The 27,754-nt window shown below is 42.2% G+C and overlaps 1 protein-coding gene across 3 annotated transcripts in view; it reads right to left on the reverse strand.

Annotated features, from left to right (window-relative positions):
- Nucleotides 1-27,754, reverse strand: part of ARNT2 (aryl hydrocarbon receptor nuclear translocator 2) — a 96,938-nt gene that overhangs the window by 8,720 nt on the left and 60,464 nt on the right. For all 3 annotated transcript variants that reach the window (XM_038146770.1, XM_038146773.1, XM_038146772.1), the window contains 9 exons: nt 23,203-23,279; nt 21,143-21,277; nt 20,285-20,359; nt 16,178-16,329; nt 10,461-10,533; nt 10,179-10,302; nt 6,022-6,121; nt 3,313-3,451; nt 767-932 (listed from right to left, as the gene is read on the reverse strand). In XM_038146770.1, coding sequence (XP_038002698.1) covers nt 767-932; nt 3,313-3,451; nt 6,022-6,121; nt 10,179-10,302; nt 10,461-10,533; nt 16,178-16,329; nt 20,285-20,359; nt 21,143-21,277; nt 23,203-23,279 — 1,041 coding nt within the window. The remainder of the gene's footprint in view (nt 1-766; nt 933-3,312; nt 3,452-6,021; nt 6,122-10,178; nt 10,303-10,460; nt 10,534-16,177; nt 16,330-20,284; nt 20,360-21,142; nt 21,278-23,202; nt 23,280-27,754) is intronic.

Genomic DNA, 27,754 nt, shown 5'->3' on the forward strand with positions numbered 1-27,754 from the left:
CAATGCCCTTTTTCTAGGCACAGGTCTGTGCCAGGTCTGCTCCCCAGGGACAGGAGCACACAACACACATCAGCACACTGCTACCCGTGCCTTTTGGGATTGCACATTATGATCACTCTGTGACATTCTTCATGGAATCCATTATATAGTTTACTTTTGAATATTATTCTTCTGGTGGAGCGCAGGAAACTTACCAAGGGGTTACCTACTGGGTCATGGTCTGAAAGCCACCAAACTAGCATGTAATGGAAAAGAAAACCATTTCAAAACATGGCACCTCCTCTGATTAGGTTGGTACCACAGGGGGTACAAAATCCCATTTTCAGCCAAACTACAATGTGCAATCAATCTCAGTGCAAGCAGACACCATTATGAAGAAGATGATAAAAAATGGAAAAAAAAAAAAAAAGCACATTGAACTCACAATTTGGGAGGATGGTTACTAGTCATGTAAGAAAATTCTGAATCTTTCAGGACACTATTTACTGGTGGAAAAAAAAAAGTTCCCTCATACCATAAAATGACAATATTCTGAAGTGTGTTGGATGTGGAGGAGATGGAGCATGGAGGGAATAGGCCAGTTCTGTCCTCTCTACTCAGCAGCAGAAAGCAAAACCCTTTCACCACCTGGGCTTCCCAACTGACCCGCCAAAAGAACAATAAAAAACAACTTTTACTGATTAAATATTGGACGATTTTTAATGAAGTTAATGCTGAAGAGTTTCATTTCTACGTGCATTTCTGTGTTACACCACTTAAAACTCACCAAAGCCTGCACTTCGGTTTGCTAAGCTGGAGTAGGCATTCCCACTTGGAGAAGAGGTGGCTGGGCTGGACAGGGGGCTGTAAGATGATGGGTCAGCTGGGTAGGTGTGACTTGTTCCAATGCCAAAGGGAGATGACTGAGCCTTGCCAGACTGAGATGGAATTTGCTGAGGAATAAAGCAAAAAAGAAGGAAAAAGTTTTATTACTAGGGAACAGCACAGCAGAATCACTTTTTACAATATAAAGCAAAGACTAAATAAACTCTGTGGATGCCAACAAGCATGTTTCTCCTGTCTCAGCTGTATTTAATTTCTGTCCAAGCCAGGTTACTGCTGCAGAAGGAATACAACAGAATATAAACCAACACCTACAGCTCTCCTGCTGATTAGCTCACAGGTACTCTGTATCAGAGCTATCTGGAAAACCAGGATTTCTTTTACCACTATTATGAGGATTAATCTCAAACTCAACAGGATGAAGAATTCATCTTTATTTTCCAGATGTATTGATTTTGCAGTGCCACAGTGAAATCAGTTATCTGCATGTCTGGCAGGACACATACAGGTCTCAGATGACCAGAGACTCCAGTGCTTGGACCAAATGGCCAAAGACATTTCAAAGCTAATGAGCTGCTTTCTCTCCCTGCCTATGAAATACAGGCAGCAGTTACTTTGCCTTGTAAAGAGTGAATCACCAAGTCCTGGCAGAAGGGAAGAAACAGTCTAACATTGCTTTAACTGGGCAGCTGAGTTAATTCAAAAGTACTAAAATCCAGCTTACTGTCATTTCACCTACATAATGGCTCTGTCAGAGGATCTCACAGAATGTTACACAAATGGTTAAACACTGCAGAGGCTGCTTTGAGACATGTACAACTGATACACTGGGACTAAAGGGAGTGAAGTGCTCCATCCAAAGTCATGTGCTATTGTATGGTGCCCAGACAGAATCTGACTATAAACCATTTCCTACGTGATGAGTAAGTCCAGCAGTCCCAAGAAAAACTCACTGCCTAACCAAGCCCACAAACAGAAACTGAAGGTGATTACATCTCTGGATACCTGTAATGATGTGCACTGTTACTGGCCATCACTGCATGCAAGGGGAGAATGAAGCCCCCACAATCCAAGAGGAAAAGGTCAGTGACCTGCTACCCCACTCAGACACACACAGGTCCATGGGCTGGGCAGGATCCACGCAAGGGCACTGAGGTAGCTGGCAGAAGTGCTCACCGAGCCACTTCCCATCAATTCCCAGCAGGAAAAATTCCTTCACCAAAAGGGTTGTCAAGAACAGGTAGAGGCTGCCCAAGGAAGAGATTGAGTCTCCATCCCTGGAGGTGTTTGAAAGATGTGTGGATGGGGCACCTGGGGATGTGGGTTAGTGGTGAAATGGCAGCAGTGGGTTAATGGTTGGACTTGATGACCATAAAGGTCTTTTCCAAACTTAATGATTCTATGATTTTTGGGCAAATGCAGGGGAGCTGGGGGAGGAAAACAGATCCCAACAGGCATATAACATGTGGAAGATGCTATTAAGTCTTCAGTTCAGTTCCAAGCTAAGAAATTGTACATTTCTGAAGGTTTCCACAATGGCAGTGGGAGCTCAGCATGTCACTTTTACAAGGCTTAGCTCCATTGTACTTTATTTAAGATGGAAGAATTAATTCCAATTTCCTTACACTCACATCCAAACTTGGTTGACTTGGACAGAACTTGTGCAGTAAGAGGGATGAGTAATTTATTTTAGCCATTTTCAGCACCTTCCATATCATTTGAAGAAATGAGTTAATGTAGTGACTGGATTTCATTAACCAGGTGTGACAGAGAACCATGACATTCTGAGTGCTGGGAATAATCAGTGATTAATGTGGAAACAATTCACTTATTGGAAATTTATTTAGTGACTACCCCAACATGCCATTCCAGCCCGCCAAACAATGAGAACTCAGGAGGGATTAGGAGCAGCATTAAGATCAAACTTATTTCATACTATTTGTCTTGTAATAGAGTTTTGAACAATTTTTTAACAGTTACACAGAACAAGAGGTGATTTCTGGGCTAACACTGCCAAGCACAGTGCATCTGATGGAAGTATGTGCTGTTTCCTCCAGCACACAGCAGTGTGAGCTACACTGGGCAGTGCTAACAGAGGGACACCAGGCTGAGCAGCCTCTCAACCCATGCCTGGATGTCCATGTGCCCCTTTTGCCCACCCTGATAATGGTGGCCAACACTGCTGGGTGCAAGGTCCTGGCCCAAGAAAGATTTAATTCACAGGCTTAATACTAAAGCAGAACATCTGTCCTTTCTTCATCCAGTGCACACATAAAACAAATGCAGGACAAGACCTTCCAGCGGGGTTTGGGTCAGTGCAGCCACTGCCACCTCAGTAACACACGGGGCAGCGGCTCACACTGCCACACCTCCACCCAGCCCCAAATCAATCACACCGACATCATAAATGGGCTCACTAACACTTCTGCAAAAAGCACAGAGAGTGCAAATCTTTAATGCCCATGAAAGTACAGCACTTGAAGTCAGTACCTGTCCTGGAAATGGAGGGCGATTTCCCGTCCAGGCCACCTGGCTCTGGTTGAGCTGCCGCGATATCTGTGTCAGGTTCTGGCCTGTTGAGGAGGAAGACTGGATGTCGTTGACACCAGGCACATGCACCACAGATGAACTGAGGGTTCAGAACAGACACAGAGCCTCATTTGTAGGGCCTATTCTCAATGCACAGATTGTATCCCAGATAAAGAAATACTGACAATACATTAAAGTTAATTATTCAATCTGTCTGGATAAGAAAAATGACTGAGAACCATCACAAAACTGTGACACGTACTGGCATTCTAAATGTCAGTCCTAATAGACACAGCAGGCAAAATTGTTTTGAATTAGACGTCAGTAATCTCTTGGAAAGGGCTTCTAAGAATAAATACAGTCCCACACATGGTGCATACACACTTAGCCTCACACCAGTTTAACATTTAATGCATAAAAATCCGGTTTGCAGAGAGTATCAAGCAGGTACTTCATCACAAAATTGAGCTTAAAGTCAACAGTATTTAAGAATTTGCTTAAATGTCATTCTAAATGAAGATGGGCACAAAAGATGATACTTATAAGCACTTCCTTGTTTGTTTCCTGCCTGGGAAATGAAGAATTATGTGCTACATATTGAAAATAAGGGGTTTTAATCATTCATTTTTTCACCAACTGATGGTAAAGAAGAACAGGCAGTTATACACCCAGGCAAGAGAATAATCAAGACAGGAAGTTAAACTCATGTAGTAACTTTGGAACACTAATAATAATAAAAAATAATATTTTTAAGGAACTTTTTTATATGTTAGCTGTTTCCTACTTACTGAATTTCACTACAGAGAAATACCCAGAAATTCCTAATCATAAGAAAAATTTTATGAAGGAACTGCTCCACTTCACCATTTTATTCTCATGGAAGTATTAAGTGATAGAATCTACACAACTACACATTGTGACTGTACTTTTATATATAAAACCATATTTTTTACATGTCATATATAAATGAATAGAAATTAAGACAGCACACAAAACCACTTTTGTGGATCCACTGAAACAGCTTGTCCTTTTCTCCAATCCCATCCCTATTGTTTATTTTCACAATCTTACAGAGAGAAAAGAACACAGATTGGGAAAATAAGTAAACAAGGCTGAGCAGAGAGAAAAGCAGGAATCTGAATCCTTGGAAAAGGCTGACAGAATCCCTCCCAGAGTGTAAGCAAAACGTGGCAGGCATTTGAATATGGGAGTTGATATTCTGGATTGCTTACCGCCCAAAAGCAAAGCGTATGTTTAGAAATTCTTTGTAGAGTTTTCTAATTTTTTAAAAAATCTGTTCTATTTTTATTTTATACCATCACGGAGTCTCCAAAGAGGGAAATGTAGACCAGAAAGTCCATCTAAATCTGGCTGGAGCACACAGCAGCTGCTGGGGAGGGCTAGCTCTACTGCCAACACCTCTCAGCTGGACTGGCAAGTCCCATCACCTAAGGAGCTTGGACTGCATCTGGAACTGTACTTTGAAAGCAGATTTCTGCAGAACAGTGCCTAGAGGCTGCCCAGGCTCAGCAACTGAATGGGCCAGGCTGGAGATTATACAGAGGACAGTGCAGGGACAGTGGAAGTGCTGGCAGAAATACAAGGCATTACTTGATGTAACAGAATAGCAGTAGGAAAAAAACTATGGTTAAACATCAGGAATTAGCAAAGGAAATGAACAGAACACAAGCCAAACCCCCAGATGGCAAGTCAGTCACCCAGTAATACACAATATCCAATTAAAAGACATTTTAATTTACTCTCATATCTCCCCGAGTTATACTTGGTTTTAATTTGACAAAACACACTCACACGGATCTTATTTCTCTTCACTGAGATTATTAGCAATTACATCTTTGAGAGCACATTGGTTTAAATAAAATCAGTGTTTGCCAATGTTTTCTAGTTCGAGGAACTGGCAGGTTCTATGTGGCTTCACTTTCACAGCCTTGGCTGGTTTGAACAGGATGATGGAACTCCAGTAAGACAGTGGTGACCCCACAAGGCACTAAGGTCAATGTGATTGCTGTTACCACACTCTCCAAAGGCAACTGGAACCTGTATTGCCAGCTGGCAGGCAATGAAATGCACTTAGAAGAACTCAAAAAAGCCTTGGAACATGCCAGACCACCACCTTCCATGTATTTGGAAACTGCCTTAAAAAAGTATTGATGTCCCTGATCCCAGTCCTCACCTGGAACTATGGATGCAGCATCCCTCTGTTCCCTTTGATACCCACATCTACGCCCCTCAAGGCAGCCCTTCAGCAGGAGTAGTGACAGCTCTAAAGTTCAGAACAAATCTTTGCACCTTCCTAACTTGGCTGAATGTTCCTCAGATCTCTCATCCTGTCCTGTCACCTCTCAGAGTTATTTTCCTTCAGAATTTGTTGCTGCTTCTTAGCTTTTTTCCAATTACAATATCACAGCAAAAAGTACCTACTTACCAGCCAATATTTTTAAGAGAGATACCCAAATCATCTCAGCTTGTAAGCAGCCCAGCCTAAGAAAGCTGCTGAAAGATCACCAGCAGTGAAGTGTAGACAAAGTAAAATTCACTCATGTAAAGAAAGCTCTTGCACCTTGGGCTGGTTTTGTTTCCACAGTACTACAGGGGGACAGCTCCCCCTCTCAGACAGGAACTGACACATTCAGGATCTGCACCAAATACCTGAAAGTCTTTCCCGAGTGTCCTGGCTGAAATGGGCTTCCCTGTGAGTAAAGCTGCTGGTTCCCTGCTGTGGATGCAGAGGCCATCATTTTTTTATCTGCTACAAGAGAAAAACAAATCACAGAAAAAGAATTATTTAAGGGGGTGAGATAATGAAGGAAAAATATTTAAAGACAATTGCAATGTATGTTTTCTTCCCTTCTTCAAGCTTCATGAAGAAGCCCTGTGGAACACACTAGGAATGACACAAAGTGACAAAAAAGTGACACAAAGTGTGAAAGCAGAGGCACAGTTGGCTTGTGTCTCCTCTAGACTCTCCTCAAAGGCTGTGCCTCGTTAATACCATTGCTTGCATGAACACTGTGCTGGTTGTGCCCTCTGGCCACACAGCCCAGACCTGCTGGAAGCTGCTCCTGACTGCACAGAGTGCAGCTCCCAGGTGGGGAGGGAGGGGTGGCACAGCTGGAGAGGGGAACAAAGCTGTTCTGGGAGAAAGGTGTGAGGGGCTGCCCTGGGGGATGGAGGGATGGCACAGGAAACCAGCCTGCTCTGAACAGGGTGTGATGATCGTGTGATGCATGAGCACCTTTGTGGCTCAGTGAGGCAATTTCTGCCACCAGGAAAAGTCCTCCAGCCTCACTGCTGCAACCACAACCTGTCTGCACTGAGGTGGCAGCTGAGAGCCCCCACCCTGCTGCCGGGTTAAAGAACCCAAGGAAGGGTGTCCAAGAGCTCTCTCCTAACCAGCTGACAATATGCTTCCACGGAGCACCCACCTCCCTGGCAGCCTGGTGGCACTGCCTGCTGATGTTGGGGTGACAACCTGCAGCCCCACCTGCATCCCAGGAGGCTGGAGGCACTTTGCTCCTGAGTGTCACAAGACCTGCACACCTGAGCTGTGGCAAGGCAAAACACAGGTCTGTTGTGGAATCTGCTGTCCTCATGTGGCTTGGGGGAGCCATGAAACAGGATGGGGAGCCATGAAACAGGATGGGGAGCCATGAAACAGGATGGAAGTACCCCAGAGGGGTGGAAGACAAATGAGTGTAGTGAATAAATTGCACAAAGAGATGCCATTAACTTTTACAGTCTACCCTTAATGTGGCAACTGGAGATCAATCTCTAATTGAATGAAACAAGACTGGGTGAACAGCACCATTTGGTCCCTTAATTTAATTTTCTGGTACTGGATTATTCCAAAGCTCAGGAAAATCTCACTACTACTTCCCTTAAAATAATTTACAGATCTGCTACACCACCCTTTATTCACCTTCTCCATCTCCCCTCCAAGTGCAGAACACCCTGCAACTCACTGATGGTTTTGCACCCATATGTTGCCAGGTACTTGACAGGCCTAGAAATCAAGTCTGCCCCCTCATTTTCCCCTTTACTCTTTTCAGATTCCCACTCATTTCACAAGATGCTCTCTCGGACAAAAGGCCCACTCAACTCACAAGTAACAGAAGTATTTTTTAGATGCCTAAATTTTTTTTAGCTTCCCCTAGCTTTTAGAGACCTCCTGAGTGTGACTCACCAACAGCCTCCAACACACAGCAGCTCTCCTCTGTTACCTAAGTTGTTCTTACATTACGTTCTAACAAGAAACTAAGCTTGCCTCTCAAAAGCAAAAAGTCACCTCAAATTCCCTTACAGGAGTCTTGGAGTGTGGATGCCACTGATGTAAGCTGGCATTGCAGAAATCTGTAGAAATTCCTCCCTGGCTACCTACTGCCCAGCAAGGCTGGGCTGCAAAAGTATGCTCTCATATTTAAAAAAGAATAACAGGGAGAAATGGGGACAAGGTGTAGAGAAGGCTGTGCATAGAGTAGGAAGAACTGAGAATGGGTTGGCATATCTTTGACAAGAAGGACAGAAGAATTTATCTTTTTCCGCAGTAATGACATTCTTGCACGAGATGCCTCATTTTCTAAGGCCATCCTTTGCAGGGAAGCCAAACTCTCAGGGCTGGAAGAGACTGAGCCAAAATCCTGCGGGTGCTTTAGATATTTGAGAACAACTCACCAGAAAAATTGAGAGTGCCCCAAATGAACTGGAATTCCTCAAGTGGAGCAGAGTTGCCATGGCAGCTACCAGGGTCTGTGCCACAGGATGAGGCCAAGACAAAGGGAACAGCTAAACTAATAGCAAGCAGCTAATTCTCCTTCCTGAGTTACCCTGAATGCTCTTTAGCCTCTGAATCTGGCCCACATCTCTCCCAGCTGTATTCCTACCCAGGATTTTTCACACAATTCTCTGCTCTCACCTTTGGTACAGCACTGATTTTTTTTTTTTGTGTTTTTTTTTGTTTGTTTGTTTTGTTTTGGTTTGGTTTTTTTGGTGAATTTTACCTGTTTCTCTCTAAACTCCACTGGTCAATGATGTCCCTTCCCCCAGCAGGACCAGTACCTCCAACATTTCTGCCTCTTAACTGAATCTCTTTCTAAGAACTGCATCATCCCATGCTTCAAATCACTTGTACGAATTGGTGAAGCCAGGCTTCCTCTCCCAAATTTTGGGGTTTTAATGAAGTTTTAATAGCAGCACTCTCCCTGTGTCAGCCCATGTTGTTACAGAAGGAGAACAGGTATCAACATAAGGCAATTGTCTGGCAGGCAGCACACAGGCTTGTCAATATTGGTTTTGGACAGGGAACCTCATCCCTGACTGGGGACCATCCTTTATCATTCAGAGGAGATCTTGATCACAGCTCCCATGAGAAATTCAGAGAGGGAGAATGTCCCAAAAAAAGCACAGCCTGTAAATTGATAAGAATGAAAGGAGAAATGGCATTTCCAAGAACATCACCTCCCAGCTACCTCACAGCTTGTGACACCCTTAACCCTAACCCCTCCCCACAAACAGCTGAGAGCTGCCTGAAAAAGAGCCAGTAAAGCAGCAAAAAGCAGTATGCTCTTGCTTGGAAAAACATATTCTGGTGTTTAGGGTTGGACTCTTGCTACCTTCTAATGGACCCCTTTTATGGCCTCAGCTGTTGACTCCACTGTTCAAGCAAACAGAGAAGGATGAACAGGAACAGCAGAGAAGTCCTAGCAACAGGAGGACAGAGTATCAAGTATATATTGCAGTTACAATGTCTTCTCTAATTGAAAAGGCAATCCAGACATAGGGAACCAACAGCGAGGTCACCTTCCAAGACCCCTGCAGCCAAACCCCATGGGTTGTTTCCTCCCTGCACTGCATGACACTTGCACATTGATTTATTTAAAACAAATGTAAAAATTCCTCTATTTCAGGGAGGACAGTCAAGAACAATAAACAAGCAACGAGCTCTTCCACAAGCCATAGCATTGGCTGCTTTCCTACAGAAATATTTCAGATGATGCCTTCAGCTGCCAGTCTTAGTGGTTTCTGTCTGTTAGGGCAACAGGCAGCACACGCTGGGGCTACTTTGAGACATCTGAATGACTGACAATTTGGCTGTTACCTCTTATAACAGGGCTGGGAAATCCTTTGGCGAGGGCACCAGTAAGGACTCGGTCCTCACAGTAATTTCCAAGGAATATAGAATAATATATTGTTCCTGAGACTCCTAGCACTCTTAGAAGAACTTGCTAAAAATTTTAGAAATTGTGGGAAAGAGAGCAAGGACTCGTCACAACCAGGTAACATGACTGTAGATGCCTCAACTGACCAGAGAACAAGTATATTGCTGGCAGCATGTGACTCTGAAAACATTGATACAGAAGCTGGTGATTTGATAAAAAAACTTCAGCCTATTTTAAGACTGTATGGTAACTTTCTTGTCCTCTTTTTAGAGAAATATGTCCCTATTTAGAGAAATAAATTTATATATGCTGTTTAGGAAAGAAAATATACACTTAGAAATGGAATGTTCTGCTCAGTATATTTAATATCTAGGAGCACTGCCTAAGGTGTCCTTGTGAAATAAAAAGGCAATCAAAACCAGGCAGCTCTGGTGACACTAAAGCCATCCTTCCCTCTTTGAATTTACTCCATCATCTTTAGAGGAAACACCAACTAATGACAAATGCTAGGAAATGTCCTAAAGACCGATGCTGCTTAGAAAATTCTCTGCCACGCAGCAGTTTCTCTTCATTCTCTTGAAGCTGTGTTCTACACCATGTAACCAAGCTTATCACAGTATCATAAATTAAACATCAGGGACATCCACTTACAAGCAGTTATTCCAGCAAACATCTCAGCAAATCTAGGATCTCTCTCTTGGGAGAAGATAGCATCAGGCTTTTCCACAGACTTTCCACCCTCATGAACATTAGCTGGTATACTTGGAACAGGCACCTGTTGAGAGACAGAGAGGAAGGTGATTCCCTCTACTGTATTTGACAAAAAGGAATTCAGGGACAGTCACAACGTACTTTTAGTTTTGCTGAAATGTGCTGTTGTTTTACATCTTAAATGATCAGAGGCACAAAAAAGAAAAATCTGAGAAACTTCACCTGAGATAAGTCATAGGATGACAGCCCATCTCTTTGATGTACTTCGAGTTCTGCTTGCTGTTGCTGAAGTTGTCTGCAAGGGAGACAAAATGACTTTCTTACAAAAACCAATTAAGATACAAAAAGGAATACTCATGGTCTCCTATTTTACACTGCCAGTGAAATGTGTCTCAGATGATTTACTAAATCCTTTCCAGTGAGATCCATCTGTTTTTACAGCTTTCTCATTGAGAAAACCTGCACCACAGGAATGCAACAGGGCACAGGAACAATTTTGCTGTGATAGCACTGAAATGTAGGTGGGTAAGTAATGGAGGATGGAACATAATCTCCTTCTAAAGGATTTAAAAATTCACTATTCTTAATTCATTGTCTTCCTCGTGTTAATATGAACAGAGCAGACCCCCTCTCTGATCCTGCTGAAGGAAACAGTAAGCTTGCTCTCCAGAAGATGCCTAATGACAGAACACCTCAGCAGCTGGGAAGTTATCCAGATGTTGTGCACCTCTCATTAACAGCTGCCTTCTGTTGCTTGGTCACAACAAGCACGAAAACTTCTGGCCTGGAGATGCACAGGTAGAACACTCATCTTTGTGAGGCTCTTGGCTCAGCTGGCAAAGAAGGTATGAACCCCACCATTATGCTAGAGCTCAGAGATTACAACAGGATTGGACTTAAAATTGACAAAATACTTAGATTTGATATTTGTAAATGACCTTTGACAGTGCTCACAGTTTGTGTATGTTTCTGGCTTCTTTCTGAAGGAAAAAACACCCAAAAAATGGGAATTACACACCATGTGTGTCTTTCTCCAGAGAGATGATACTTGGACAGGGAGGAACAGATGAGATTTGGCAAAACAGCAAGATCATGGATTTGAAATTCTGGAAAATTACAATGTATTTTTAGCCACAGGTTAAAATTTTAGATTTTCATCCAAATATTCTTTTAAATTTTGAAACAGATTCAAATGCCAAGGGACTGAGAGACAAACTTGCAGACAAAGTCAAATGACAAATTAGACACAAACTGGTGGAAACGTGAGGAATCACTCAAACAAGCTACTGAAGTAAGTAACACATTTTACTATCCCTTGAAGCTTTTCCAGGAGACACTTTGGTCAGTTTTTATGCTCCATGGCAAAAGCCTCCTGCAAGCCTTACAGTGTGAGAACACATAATCCAGGGAATGATTTTTGTCCTAGCAGTAACATGCAAAAAAAGGCAGTTCTCCAAGCCACTAGAGAGCCACGGCCTTCCCCTATTATTTTAGCAAACAGAAAATTCCTAAAAATTACCTCTGGAATGCAAAGACATTCTTTGTTCACAAGCAGAAAATGCAAACTTTTCCAATGGAACTACAGGAGGCAATTGCATCGTGGGGAATCTATGGGGAAGTTTCTAAATACCACCCCGTGGACAATAAACACCCATTAAACCCCGTTGTTAACGTGAAAGCTAATTACACTGTTTCATTTGTTTTTATTACCACCGACTCGGTGAGTGGGTCAATAAACAGCACATTAGGCTCTCCTCTGTTCCTTATAAAGAATGTTTTCTTGATTCAGCCATATACATACAAATGAGCCAAACCAAACAGCACACTCACTCGTTATTTGTTTTGTAGGCACTTCTCTAACTTAGTGCTCCTTCTCCCCTCTCTATCTTTCATCTCTAATACTCATTAAGCTCCACTACAATATAAACACCACATTGTGCTAACAGCACTGAACTTTGGGAACAACCTCCCAAAATCCATTTCCTATAAAAACCAAATAGTTGTGTGTATCTTTACTGAACCCTAAGCAAGCTATGCTGCGCTCAATTAAGATTGAAATGCAAAGCCAGGGTAGCATCTTCTGTTGTTGTTGGCTGCTATTGCATGAATAGTTTAAATGGTGCTTGAAACCTGAAAGATAATGTGCAGCAATTCATGGAGCAGCTGACCAGGGAGAGCTCAGTGCTGCTGCTGTGGCTGCCATCCCACCCTGCCATCCCACCAGCCGCTCTGACAGCCAACACAGGCAGGTCCCTTCAGCCACCCAACTGCTGGACAGTAAAAATGAAACAGAACAAGGGATTATCATCAGTTTGGGCAAAACTTGAAGTTGCCTTGTAACTTTGAACCCAAAAACTGTCCTTGGTTTCACTTTCAGTCTCAGGGGTTCAAGGAGTAAATCAATGATTTCTTGGCTCTACAGTTTACCCAACACAGCAAGTGAGGCATTGACTGGGTCAACAGTGGATTCTGTGTGTACTGACCCACAGGCTCAGTATGAAACTGGGAAAGCCCTTGGCTTGGACAAGAATGGTTTAGCAAATCTGAAGGCTTTGACAATTACTTCAAATTTACTTTAGTACATACACATGGAGGGAAAAGGAAGACAGTGTGGAAGTTCTTCTGACATTCGAGAGGATGTTAAGCTCTCTCGATGAAAATTGAAGTCACTGGTTCCCTTTCCAGGCATCAGAGAAAACAAAAATGATTTGAACTTTAAAATTAACAGGCTCTTTGGTGGTAGAGAAACAACAACCCTGCATCCCTACCAAGCTATTTTTATGTAATACAGGCACACGTGTTTCTTGCGTCTGGTTTGGACAAAAGCAGAGTAGTAAAAGTCCTGGGGCTGTGGTTGTAAAATCCTCTTTCAGAAATTCTCAGCATCTCCCTCTCTTAGCCTAGAGCTTCAACTCAGCCCTGTGAAAGGGTCTGTCTAACAGCAGTGTCAGACAGACCACAGATGACAGAGAGCACGAGAAAGTCATTACCACCACCAACAACTGCAATTTTATCAGCATAGCTGATCTCTTCAGTATTTTGGCCCAGGAGAACCCAGAGCAGAAAGCATCTCTCCCACAGGCTGATTCATCCAGCAGGCTGCTTCCAGCAGCAACCTGAGCCAGCTCACTCCAACACAACAAATCTCAAGACTCAGGGCAACCACAGGACTCATAAATTCACACAGTGCAGCACAGGACTTGTGGCTTTCAAAAATGAAAGATCAGATATTCCACACAGGCCACAAAAATACATCACTTTTTTATTCTGATGTACATACATATCTATATATATACATATACAGTCCCAACAACACAGGAAGACGTGGTGAAACAGGGGACTCTTCTTCACAGCCCAACACAGCACAAATGTGAAACGTTAAATGCTTCATTTCTCCAGGAAGTTTCTCTTGGATGACTACACCCAAGTGAAACTCAGAGAAGTTTTCTTTTCTTTTTTTTTTTTTTTTTTTTTGCAAAGAACTAAGTGAACATTTGAACCTAATTATTTCCTTATCCTTCTGTATCAAAGGCAAGTTTGGACATTTCACTGTGTGAAGCTCCAAAAGAAGTATCTTTATTTAAAAAAAGGAAGAAAGAAAAAAGAAACAAAAAAAAAAAAAAAAAGAAACAGAACAACCAAACCAAGCCAACAAATAACAGTAAAAATCAATGAATCCCTGCACAACTGGAATCATCAGTGCCCTCTACAGTCTTTTGGGAAAATGCTGTTCACTGACCAGCTTGAGCTATTCCATTAACAGATACACAGAGGTATGTACTGTGGCTTTAAACTACCCTCAGTTAAATACTAATTTAAACCCACTTTTTTTGGCTACAATGTCTCTATGATTTCATGCTGAATTTTTAACTTCTTCAAGCCTGTTTTCGTGGGGCTGCCTAGGTTACCACAGTGACAGGCATATCAAATCTGTCTCTGCGCCTTCAGCTGGGCAGAGCAAGGCATCCCTGCCTGGTCTCCATGGGAAGCACCTTGCTGGACCCAGAGCACCTTCCAGGAACGTGTAAGGATGGCCACACACAGCAGGGCTGGTGCCAAACCACCAGTCCCAGCAGCAGCTTAATGAGCAGCTGGAAATCACCAGCTACACCATGACGTACAACTCTTCAGGGCAGCTAGGAAATCAGAAGTCAAAACATGACCCCAAATGTGAGGGAAAAAAAAAAAAAAAGCCAGAAACAGGCAGGAACTGCAGTACTTTACAGTAAGTCCTCTTTGGAAATGTGAGAACTGGGAGAGAATAAGGGGAAAACCAAAACCAGCCTGAATAATGCATTCTTTCTACTATTCAAAAGCAGGAGTATAATGGGCTGTATCTTGCCCATTTCAGAACATTTTCAACATGACAGGAAAGAGGGAACATCCTCTGTCAAAGTAGCAGCAGGCAACTTCCATATTAGGTCAGCATTTCTGGGTTGTTATTGAAACCTAGCAAGAGAGATGGAAGCAGAGCCAGGAGCTGGCACAGTGCTATTCATCACAGGGAGTGCTGTGGTGCCAAGCTGAACTGTACAGTGCAGGCTCAGAAAAAAGCATTCCCAGAGTCAACACAACATAAGCCTCCAGCCCCACTTTTTCATCTGTGGCCTCTTGGGAACAAAGCACAATTAAGCCAGCCTGGGACAAACCTCAGAAGATGTTTTTTACTTTGCAGGCCTGTTTTTGCATATACAAATTATTTGAAAAAGTATTATGGTACAGCAGAAATGTGGAAATAGCTATTTTGATGCACAGTGCAGACAAGCTGTCTGATTGCAAGACACATCTGCCTGTTTTCAATGAGCTTAACTATTCATTTTAAACCCAACTTTTTGGGTATACAGAAAAACAAAAAGAAAACACTTGTGATGCTGGGTTTCATGGAAGTGAATGCACAGCCCTTCCAGGCCAGGTATGTGCAGTGTCCAAAGAAGCAAGACAAGGAATGTCCAGAGGCACTTGCAAACCCCAGTGCCAAAGCCCCAGGGGTTTGGTTTTGCAGTGGAGCTCTCAGCAGGCACCTCCAGCAGCAGACTGCTCGTTCAGCATTTCTGATATATGGTCTAACAGGCTGAGATCTCAAACCCAGTAATTTCCTCCCAGCTAAAGACTTGGCAAAAAAAAAAATCTCTGGTCAGACCAGAAGCAGATTTAGTTTTAAGAATAGATTAAGTTTATATTGGAAAGAAGAAACATTTATTAAAAAATCCTCACAATATAAAGCAATCAAGGCCAGATTAGGTTCTGCAGTTACTGGCTGAGAACTCAGCAGGCTCCAAAAGCATCTCTGCTCAGTCCACAGAGATCAACCTCCACCATACTCTGAGTGTGACCTCCTCCTCAGAGGCCAAATGAAGGATTTTTGAAAATACTGATTCCAAGACAGGATGATTTAATTTTCCTCTTAAGATAAGGAGTTGGATCACCCCCATACTTGGGGATATTTAAACTATCAGGAACCCTTCCCAACCAAACCCACTAGGAAATAATTCTGCCAGCTTCATTAGGTCGTAAAATAGACACAGCTGAAGCAGAAGAGCCCAGAAGTACAGAATGGTATGAACACGGACACGGAATTTTCTTTTGGCTCAGGAGTCAGGCTAACCTTCGCCCAGTATCAGGACAGCTGTTGTGCTGCTGGAAGCTCTGCATTAGTTCAAGGCAGCCTGGACTGAGATCAATGGCCTTGTCTAATGACATAACAGATAAGTGACGTTTCCCCCCAGCACAGCCAGGCCCTGGAAGCATCACAGGATAATGACACAGAGGAACAGCTACACTGGGAGATCTCCTGATGCAGCAAAACCCTGTTACAGCCCGCACTGTTAGAGAGAAACAAAAAGCATCTGCTTAAAAAACTGGGATGTGCTTTACAGGGAAAAAAGAATGGTTACAATTCCTTCAAAACCACGGAGGGGAGCACCCAGCAAGGCACATACTTGACATTGGTGTTGGTGCAGATGATGTATTCAATCTCATCAGAATAAGGATTCTGAAACGTGAAGCTGCTGGTTCTGATCAGCATCCACTCCCGGTTTTTGGTGCGAAACCGATACATCACAGACAGGACTTGGCCTTTCAGTTTCACCACCTGCAAAGCCATTTGGAAAGGTTAGTAACAGGAGATTGCTATCTGCTGTGAAAATGAACAATCAACAGCAGCAACTGGTGAATTTTAAACTTGAATTCCAGAAAGCCATGGGGACAGTAGAGGAATTTTTAATTTGGAGAGAATATGCAAAATCCTATCCATGTTTACAGCTGTCTCCTTCAGGATGAAATCCTCATGCTTTGTCTTATAAAATACCAATTTCCCGCCTGCTTATAAAAAGAATACAGACTCAGGACTATCATCAGGTTGTGCTGTTATCCCTACACAGAAACTTTAAGAATGTCTTAATGCAAAACACTTATTGAGAGACTGACAGAAACCAAACTGAGGATCTTTTAAATGTTTATCTGTAAACCATAAACCAATCACTGCAGCTAAACAAAATTCTGTAAGAAAAGCCATTTTGAAGTTGACTGCTTTTCTGCTTGGATATCCAGCTATACAATTAATACATGTGATAAATCAGCAGCAAAGTTTAGGACAATGCTTAAACACAGTGGTGTTTATTTTCTGTTTTTCTAGAAACCACCAGGGGTTGGTTCCCCCCACCCCAAAGATATTAAAAGACTCTCTAGGATGGCAAATTGCTAACAAGAATCACTTGCTTCTGGCTTCAAAGAGTGAGCCAGTGTTTGAATGGAGAGAACATTGATAAGCCACTGTCTGCTTTAACAGTATAAATTCCTTGCTTGCACAGGCTATGTGTTTGTAACTAAGAATTCAGATGTCTGGGTTTGGTAACTGAAGTTTTGTTAAGCCAACAGTAGGGCACGAAGTGAGGATTAAGAAGCAGCCAGCTAAAGTATATTCAAAGCAATCTTCTCACATTGGCCCTGCAACTGCATTTCACATCCAACAATCTGGGGTTAAGCCAGAAGAAAACTTGCATGGTTTTAAGTCATTCAGCTGGCACTTACCTGGCCTATCTCTGTTTATATTTTACAGCTTTTCCACCAGGCTATCTCAGGAGTGCCTCAAGGAAGGAAAGGGAAGGTCTACTGCAAATAAATGCCACATCTTGTGGATTCTTAATCATTAACATCTGGAATTTACTTTTTATTAGCTATCTGCAGCCTGTATTCTCTAAAAGTAGAAGTCCCACTATTTACCCTCTGTCTTCATTGACACGCAATTAGATTAAGAAAAATGTTCCAATCCTGCTTTTTTCAGAGGTTTGCACTTCAAATTAATCAAGTGGATATGGGACTAAATGGAAAGAATGCAAATAGAAGACAATGCAAATAGAAGACACAACAAGCTTTAACAAAGCCCAGGAAAGTTCAAAATCATACGGAAATAAATGACTTTTGGTTGGTTTTGTTGGGGGTTTTTAATGCTTTTACAGGGTTTTTCTGAGCTCACTGAGCAACATTCTTTTATCAGCAATTTTCTACTACCACACCCAGGGCAGAAACCACAGAGCTGGTATAGAGTGTGCAATCTGAGTAGTATTCTACTGGGTATCCAACAGCTGTATACTGGACCCTTTGATATTAACCTGGATTTGTTTGTCTTAGCCTTGAGACTATCTTATTCTGGTCTGATTTTTCCCACCCTGATGAATGAATTTATCTTCCCAAGGAAATAAAGCTCTGAGATAGACACTGGCAATTGACCAATAATTGCAAAACCCACCCTCCCTCCCTCTTCTGTAATGTACCAGCCTGGTTCTGATACTGTCAGCAAATCAGAAGTGTCAAGCTTTCAGGTTTTAGGAAAAAAAGAAAAAAGAGTTTATTTGGAATCACAGTTACCTTTTTAATTAAGAGATTTCTACGTCCAAACTAACAATAATAAAACAAATGGCAGTGATCTATTACCCTGAGACCCTGGTCAAGCAAACAGTAATTCTGTAATAATATATAAAGCAGAGAAATTGCTGGTGGGAAAATTCTGAACTGTCTTAAGACACAGCACACAAACAAACCAGCACAAAAAATTTCAAAGCTAGTGATTAAACTTTACTTTCTTATATTCTTCAGAAATAAAAACCACCTGGTGGAAAGCTTAACTGTTTAGGAATGGGAATAACAGCCCCAATCACACTACTACTGTACTGAACAAAAATGCACCCAAGAAGGCATTGCCTGCTAAGGAAACAACACACTATTTTCATAGACTGGACATAGATTGAGTGAACAGGAACTTTCACTTCTAACTGCATTTCTTCCTGCTGTCTTTCTGTATGACCTTAAGCAAACCATGTAGGTCCCTGATCCAGCAAATCACTTATGCACATGCCCAGCAGTGAGTGGTGACAGTGGAGTCCCCGAGAGTTCAGGACACACTGGCAGCCTGCCACAGCCTGATCTCCCTCGCAGCGAACACGGGGAGGACCAACCATGCACTGCAATGTTTGTCAGCCAGCCCTGCTGGGACCCAGGCAATCACTGCACGGATTCCCTGCAGAGGATGTGTGACAGGCCATTATCCAGCAGCTCTCTGTCACTGTCCCGTAGACAGATGAGTGGAATCAATCATTTGGGCACCACTGAAAAACACCGTATGTGTTCTCACTGCTCCTGCGCCGCTGATGCCATCAGTCAGCAGTTCAGGGAGCTGAAGCAGCCCAAAGCTGGAAGTTCCATGCAAAAGGAATTAGGGCCTCAGCCCTCCCAGCAAGTCCAGCCATGCCAGCACCAAGGCAGCAGGAAGCTGGGGAGGAGGACGGGCAGGAGAGGAGCTGACTCCTGGTGACAGACCCCTATCAGGAGGATTCAGCTGCAGCATCACATCCCCAACCAAGCTGGGGCAGAGGAGATGCTCTGGGTGTGGTGACCTGTTTAAAGCATTGAACTCTCACAGCCAGTGAATCAACAGCTTGAATTTAAAAAGGCTGCTGCTTGCACTCAGTCTGTGCAAGGGAACTGGAGGCACACTTGACCATGGGGCTGACAGTCCCTGTTGAAGGGGGGATGGTGAGAAACAGCTCAGAAGGACAAATATCTTACACCATCTCCAACACTTCTGCAGAGACCATAACCTCAGTTTCACAATCTGTTCTAGGGACACAGCATTCAGTTGTTTTTCCCCCAGAGGCTCTGTTTGTGCATGCCATGCCTGAACAAACAGTTGGCTATACAAATTGCTTAGAAGTCACTTCATATCCACATTTCGCAGCTGAAAATACATCTCAGCATCCAACGCAAGATGGATCAACACAACTTGGTTGAGCTATTGGCTGTTGTTAGAAAATCTGGAACCACTTAGATCAACTGAGCCTCGGCAATAGGTTAAACATCCTGTGCTGGGTGTTCTGGTGCAGCAGGAAAGGCACTGAAAGGCCCAGCAATAAGGAGACAGCCTGGGGAAAGCCCTGCTAATGCATGTCCCAGACCAAGCTGAAACAGCAAGCTCTGCAATGGAATAAATGTCACTGATTCAGGGGATGTAGATGTGGCCCATGGTAAAAATGAATCCAAACTAGTAACTCCTCCTGTATGTTGTATTTCTTTTGTTATTTCCCTGTACATTTCAATTTCTAACAGAAAAATGGCCAAATTAAACGTTGATCTAAAGTGGTGTAACTCCATTAAGGTACACGAAAAAGCAAATCACCTATGCTAGCAGAGAACTCAGTTACAAACAATCCAGCATCACAGAGGGATGTAACTACTTCCAAATCAACAGCCCATCTTGGAAGGTTAATCATTTTGGTTACCACTTAACATAGGGGGGATCAACACAGGCATCTCCAAAACATTTCACTCTGTGAAGCAAAAAACCAACTACATAACTAGAAGATTTATTTCTGAAAATACTGTCAACCCATCCTACCATTTATTATGCAGCTTAACCAATTGATAACTGACCAACAAATTGTTTTGTATCTTGCCATTTCTTCTGCAGAAAAATAAAATAAGAAAAACTACTTCTGTGGACAAAATAGTAACAAAATAATAAAGTATGGAACAAAAGGAGCAGGACACAGCACCTGTTGGAAACTCTCTCGCAAATGGCTTTGGTCTTCAGGATGGCAGAATTCTAAAATATCTTTCCCCAGAAGATCCTAGAATAAAACATAAAGCTATGTAAAAAACCCAAACTACAACACAAATCCACATGTAGACCTAGAAGTCATTTTTGCAAACATGAGATGTGTGTTTGTCCTGAGACTACTCAATCAGGAATGAACCATACAAACAAGGTTTCTAGGCACAATGCCCCATGTTTTTACACAAAAGTTTAAGTTATTTTCTAATACCTGTGAAATGGTGTCTTGAGAAGACTGACATCTGCTACTACAGTTCATTTTATGCCACTAATTTTGGTAAAAAACACTTATTATAAAGCAATTTAAAATTTAAAAAAATATTAATAAGCAAATGAACAAGGAACTACTTTTGCCTCTAAATTGCAACTGCTGGGAGTTATCTGAGGGAGAGCTATGGTTCATTTACTATTCTACTCAGTTCTGTACTAGCCTCCTGTTCAGAGGAGCAGATGTAGCCTAAAGGAAAATAGATGCTGTAAATTATGTTTGCTTACTGTTCAAGAGATTGGCAGAATCAAAGGTCTACAGGACTAAAACTCTCTCCAAGCACTGTTAACTTCCTATCACAGAAATGTCTTCATTGGAAAGCTGTGCAAGGTTCAGAGCACTCTGCTGTTAGAATTTTAATCAGATCTAAAGGTATAAACAGATGCCCCACACAGAGGCATGGACAGCAAAGAAAAACAAACAGCATTCAGGGCCCGATGTGTGAATTATCAGCTACAAGTACTTCGTGTGTGCCAATGGCATTTTTTGCATCAGCTCCACCCATTCTCCACATTCCCAGTGGCCACAGACCTGGGGCTGGTAGCCAATGACACTGATGCACCTTGGGTCCACAAAGGTGATGACTCCATCAGAGTTGTGCCGGGACAGGAACTCGGTGGGGACCGACATGCCGTTCATGTCCATGCACACGGGAGAGCTGGTCACCTAGGGCCAGAGAGTCACACAGTCACCTAGAGCCACACCTGATCCACAGCTGAAGGACAGCAGCTGCTGGCAGACTGCTAGCAGCTGAAGGAAGTAAAATAAAACAACAGCACAGATAAATGGCAGAACAGCCTTTAGTCCAGGGCAAATATCTCACCCCATGGCATCTATTGAGGATTAACAGCACAGCAGAGAAACAAATACACCAGAAGTTCCCAGGAAGGGGGGAGATACTGAAGATGAAAGCCCAGCTGGATTAGCCTCACTTTGCAGCACATCAGGCATTGAGGTTCCTATCTCTGTCAACCAAGAATCAATGACTTGCAGAGGACAATGAAGTCCACTCAGCTTAAGATAGGAAAGCAACTCATTATCTAACCAACAGAACTGCTCAGACTAAACACTCCTGTTTCAGGTAACATGAACCTCACCTGAAACACCTACAGGACCTGAACCAAGTCCTCCAGAGGATGAGGTAGGGGATATCAGAGCAGCAAGTGGCTGCTCATAATGAAAAACACAGTTCTCTACATACTTCTCAAGTCTCACCAGAGAGAGCTGAGTGTTTTCAGCTCTCTGCCTGAAATCTGTGCCATTAGGCCACTTCATATCCATTCTTTCCTACTGGAGGTATAAAGGAGACCACTGATTGTTTTACAACTTCCAGAGCTATCTCTGCTAACAATGGAAAATGAGCAAAATCTCATTTTTTTGCTAACTCGGAGCTGATTAGCCAGTTAACTATATGCAAGATTTCAACTTGCTGTTAGAGAACAAGAGCTTTTAATTTGTGCACCCTTTCTCCTTTCTGATTTAACCCACCACAGAGCTTCCTCCTGCCCGCCCTCACATACCACAAGGGCTCCTCTAACGTAACAGATGTTTTGACATTACTTGGAAATAATTTTTCTTTGGAAGTTGTACACATGAACCCCTGTAACTTCCTTCTTTCCATTAGTGGAATATATTACTCTTGATTATGAAAGCATGATTAACCTGAAACCCATCCTGCAGTACTTGTGTAGCTCTGCCATGGCCATGGAGAGCCATTTTGCAGATGTGCTAACATCTGCAGGCTGTTCACCTCGGGTAGGTTGGGTCTGGCCCCTGTGCAAGGGTCATTCCACCTTGTCAGGAGGAGTGATCCCCCCCTAGCAGATGGCAGCAAGTGCAGGGGATGATGCAAGAGACTCAAACATGATCACCCATGGCAGCATTCCAAGACCAGGAAGATAAAAACCATCCTCCCTGCTGAGGGGAAGGAGATTCATCATGGCTGCTTCAGCTCAGAGCTCTGAACTCTGCTCAGCAATGCACTACAACAATTGCAACCCTCTGCACAAAAAAGAAGGAGAATTTTATTTTCCCAGTTCCTTCAGTTCACATCTCATCTGAATGCATAACACAATACATGCTGAGAATAAAGCTATGATTTCTGGAGTGCCTCTTGACTGCTTTATCTTTACCATTTTCAAGATAACTCCTGTAATCACAGTTTTTCAAGCAGTTGATTAGTCAGAGAGTGGATGACTGGAAAAATGGCAGGGAGCCTATCACTGGCTCTGGAGGTCACTTTAACCCACCACCTGCAGCACCTGCACTGCCACGTTTCTCACTACCTCCAACACCCCAGCCCTACACACCCCAAAGAGTGGCAGGCGTGTGCACACTCATCTTTAGGAGCATCTCTGCTGTTGTTACTGGATTAAGTACACATATCCAGCACCAAAATCACAGTTTCATTTTGCTCTGCTGGCAGGTTCTAGACACGTCACTGTCTGCACAGACATCAAGGCCCTTTATAAACTGGAGGTATGCTAAAAGTTACAGTCTAGTAGCAAAACAGCATGCAAATCTTTTACAACCACACCAGAACAATGATCATGCTTTCAGAAATAGTTTGCATATGGAAAGACTGGCATTACCTGAAGCCTTCCTATTGCCACGAGACAGTATTTACTACCTTGTCCCACATCAGCATCTTCTTCTGGTATAGTCATTCCTGGAGTAAGCAATAACAAATACTGTTACAATTAGGAAATTGGGATAAACAGAGATGCTGCTGTCCTGGCTCTGTACTTTTCTAAATGCTCTAAATCTTACAAAATAACCTCATTTTCTTCTCTAAGATTCAGTCATTGTTTCTGGGTCCAGAGCAGATGATGCTTCTCAGGTGTGCTCAATATACACCTCATATGTATACACAGCACCCACAGCAGCAATTTTGGCTGCTGAAGACAAAGCAGATCCTAAAATTCCATTATACACCAAGATGGACAGTAACATATCCGTGAGTGCTGCTCCACCAGCACGTTATGGAACCATGGGGTCACTTAACATGGTCAGTGAAGGCACACTATGTTCAGTTTTCTTTGTGAATAATATTTTATAATGAGCCTTAAAAACACAGCACAGCCTAAATTAATCACAATTCTGTGCTCCTATTGAACAGCTGGTTTTACTTTTTTCTACAATGGACTAAACCTGCGTCGTTAAGTTGAAAGACTGAAAAAAATGCGGATGCTTTGCTAACTTTGGTCCTTCCAGCTGTGGAACACGAGTAACTACTATAAACACAGGAACAGCTTCAAAACATACATGTGTACTATTTTCCATCTCAGTGTTTCACAAATAGGAACATTTAGATTAGCACTGTTTACTTTCTTATTGGCTAAGCCTTGAGCTAAGGCTATTTCCCAACTCCAGCACTCAGATACCAAGCTCGTACAAAACACTTGAAAAAAGTCTTCCAGGAGTGACACCACTGACCTATTTTAAGTGATCTGTAAACTCTTTCACAAGGATTTTCAAGGAATTCAGTCATAACAGGCAGTGAATCATTTAAGAGGCACTTCAAAACATTAACGAAATTAATTGCAAGGCAGCTACCATTTCTGAAACAATAACCACTGTATTTTTAAAATTTATAATCGCCAGTGTAAGCCAATCTTTGGACAGTCCAGAGGATGACAGCACACCACTTTTGTAAATGACACTTCTGAAAAATGACTAAAAATGCTGCTGAATTGAGTAATCTCCAAGGATGTTATTTTGTATCAAAACAGTTGACTCTTACCTGACAATCAGCTTCCAAACAGTATTTTACAGGTATTTTTTGGTCTTCACTGAACTATACAATAAAATAAAATACACCAAGTATGAAGGACCCCCCCCCCCCCATGTTTTTGTATAATATACTGAAACTTGTTCTGCAATAATTTCACAATCTGGGGTGCATAACATCATTTGCAGCCCCCTACTGATAACTCGAATTTTATCAAGGGGAGCTTTACAAAGGAGGAACATTATTATCTCATCTAACAAGTGCTGTTTTAAGGACATAACTCCAAGCACTCCAGCTGGATGACCTTAAGCAAAAGATCCCTTTCCAAATGAGTTTTCTATTTGAGAAGGACACATTTGAAGTACGTTCCCTTGACCTCAATAGCTTTTTCCAATCATTTCCTTAGTGGCACAGAGTATTCTAAAGGACAGCAAAGATACAGCTGGACAGCTTCCACTTTGCATAATCTTTTTTTCTCTGTAGCTTTCAACAGTGATTTCCTTTTTAGGAACTTGGTCCATGCTTGCTACTGCCCAAATAAAATCAAAGTATTATAAACAACCTCCAAAATTAAACCTAGCTAAGCAACATCATTTCTGATGTCACTCTGTTGACAAAGGGAGGCTGTTGTTTTAATTTTCATCTCTTTTTTCCCCTTTTGCCCAAGATGGATTGGTCTGTATAGCAAAATGGAAAATGTCTTAGTTGGGTTATGCCACAAGACACTATGAATAAAAACCAATCTGCCTGGAATTAATCAATACATGACCCAGTGGATTGTTAACCCCTTCCCAAAGTGCCTAGAGAAAAAATATGACAAAAAGATTTTCTGCTTCTCTGCAATGTAGGTGCCATTACTGGCAGCATTCCTCAGAGAGGAATTCTTTTCTTGATTCTTCAGCTGATTTTTCCAAAGATTCAACTCTGGGTGTCTTTGTATGGGAGGGTGCCTTTGTAGATGAGATTTACTTTTGCTTTTGCACACTTCCTATTGAACACACTCCAGTATGGACAGGTAAATGAAGATGTGCACGGCACTTTCTACCAGTTTGTCCAGCTCTTAACACAATGCAATACTGCTCCTTAACACCACCAAGTACCATCATTATCTCTAAAAAAAGTTGTAAGAGCTTGGAGGAAAGCAGCCACGAAACTGACCTTGAGGGGGCATCAACAAAATAAACATCCTTCAGTTATTCACATTCCTTATGTGTGAAGGGAGAGGGTTTATTTCTCAACACCAAATATACACCCCTCTCAAATAATAAATACAGTGCTGTGCTTGCCTGAGTTCACATCAACAACTGGCACAGCTAAGTTGCAACTGAGCATCACAAATGGAATGCTGTGCCATCAGAGGTTTAATATTAATATCAGATATTTAATTTCCAAGTGCCCTCTATACCAGCAGTTTCCCACAGGGCAACATCATGTATTGGTGTGGACATAAGGAACTTTTTAGTTTTCCAAATGAGCTTCCAGCTGGCTCTAACAACAGAAAAGCATCATTTTCTGCTTTCTTTCTCTACCCTTCTGCCCCACATCTTCTGCGAGACACAAGAACAGCGCTGGTGGATTTATGGTTTTATTTCACGGCACTAAAAAAGAATTTATAATTCTTTAAGAAGATGGAATTTAAGTGTCCAGTGGTCACTAGCAATCCCCTGATAATGCCTGTCTTCACTAGAATCACTTCAGATACTTACTTGCCAGGGAATGAACTACACTGTGTGACTTTATCTCTCACAGAAAACATGGAAAAAGGCTTTCACAAATAAGGCTGTGGATAGCATACTAAGGATAAAAATCTCGTGAAAAATCCCAATAAAAACTAAATTAACCACTCTTTAAAAAATAAATAAAGCCTTAAAAATGACAGCACTGCAAGGAATATTCAAGCAACTATTTTGTTTTGTATTGGAAGAGGGAGTACTTTGCACAAACGTCCAGATTCTGGCCAAAACTTTAAAATAACCTAACAGCTTTGGCATGCTGTGGTTAAGATGTTACCGTAAGTCTGACTTGGAAGACTAAAATGTTTCTTTTTTAACTAAAGAGAAAAAATAAAAAGATTTCAACATTATCTGAATTTAGCATTATTCTGTGACTCTTTATTTGAAGTTTCAAAACATGTATCTATCTCTTTGCTTCACTATGTGCTTTTGTGCAGATCCTGGCTTTGATTTACAGAAAACTACCAACATCCTGACAGACTTTATCTTCTCTCTCTACCAAATCTTATGCCACAAAAAGAAAAGAAAACAAACCTATTAGGAAAATATCATATGGATCACAGAAGACTCATTTCCTTACAGGAATGAAATATTCAGAGGGGAAAAAAAACAGAAGAAAATCAAATCTTGCTTAAGTTGAAAACAGTAAAAAAAACCCAGGAGAAGGTCAGCACTTCTCAGTTGTATGACTGGTATGAACTTGAAGCACTGTCTTAGCTGAGGATCACAAGTTCCATCTGTGCTGCTTCGCTGGGAACAGCGGGACAAAGGCTGGGATTGCTGCTCAGCCAGCTTCAAACAAGGGGTCCTTTTACCTCATTCAAAATAACCCAACCTCACACTCTCATTATTTAACCAAACAGACACCATGACTGGCTGGAACATCCATCTGAAACATCTGACTCTTTTTTCCTTTGACTGCCACACCAAGTTTACACCTGATTTCTTGAGGCCAGCATATAACCCATGGGGACAGAAGTGTGTAGGTATCATATGCCTGCTTCTGCACTTGATCTTAATTTTACCTGTCTTTTAGGCACAATTGAGAAAAATGAACAGGCCACTTACACACAGCCTGAATGGAGGGTGAGGCAGAATGCTTCCTCTGTTTTCTCTCCCCTTTCTCAGTGAAGAAGGGGCTGAAGACAGTCTGCCAGTACATGAGCCTTGATGCTCCACACAAGTGAGAAAAACCACAAAGGCAGGCCGGATGTGCCAGTGTTTTCATGCTGAACACAGACCTGAGCCATAACACAACAAACCCTGTCCTTAAATACACCACCAGCTGTCTGTAGCTTACTCATTTTCACCTGTTTGAAGTACTCAGGTTACTTCACATTTGCACAGACTCCTCCCTGCAGCAGCACTGTCGAATAGTCTATCCCACCAATAATGATCACAAAGCAGTTCTTCTCTTGATGCTTCTGTATCAACACTGATTTATTCAGAGTGGGACTAAAAATACTGAACACTGGCACAGACGATGCAATTCTACCCAGAAAGAGAAATTACCAAGTGCTAAACAAATGAGACTAAGCACAGATTAAAGGCATTTGATAATATTGGTTCTTTTGCTTGTGAAAGTACACTTTGTATTGTACATTAGCTATATAATGCACATGCCACTCTGCATGCTTTGAAAGAAAAGGATCTGGAGTTCATACCAGTGTCCACTTGGCA

Source organism: Motacilla alba, chromosome 10 (genome assembly GCF_015832195.1).
Source record: "Motacilla alba alba isolate MOTALB_02 chromosome 10, Motacilla_alba_V1.0_pri, whole genome shotgun sequence".
In the NCBI taxonomy this organism is placed as follows: Eukaryota; Metazoa; Chordata; class Aves; order Passeriformes; family Motacillidae; genus Motacilla; species Motacilla alba.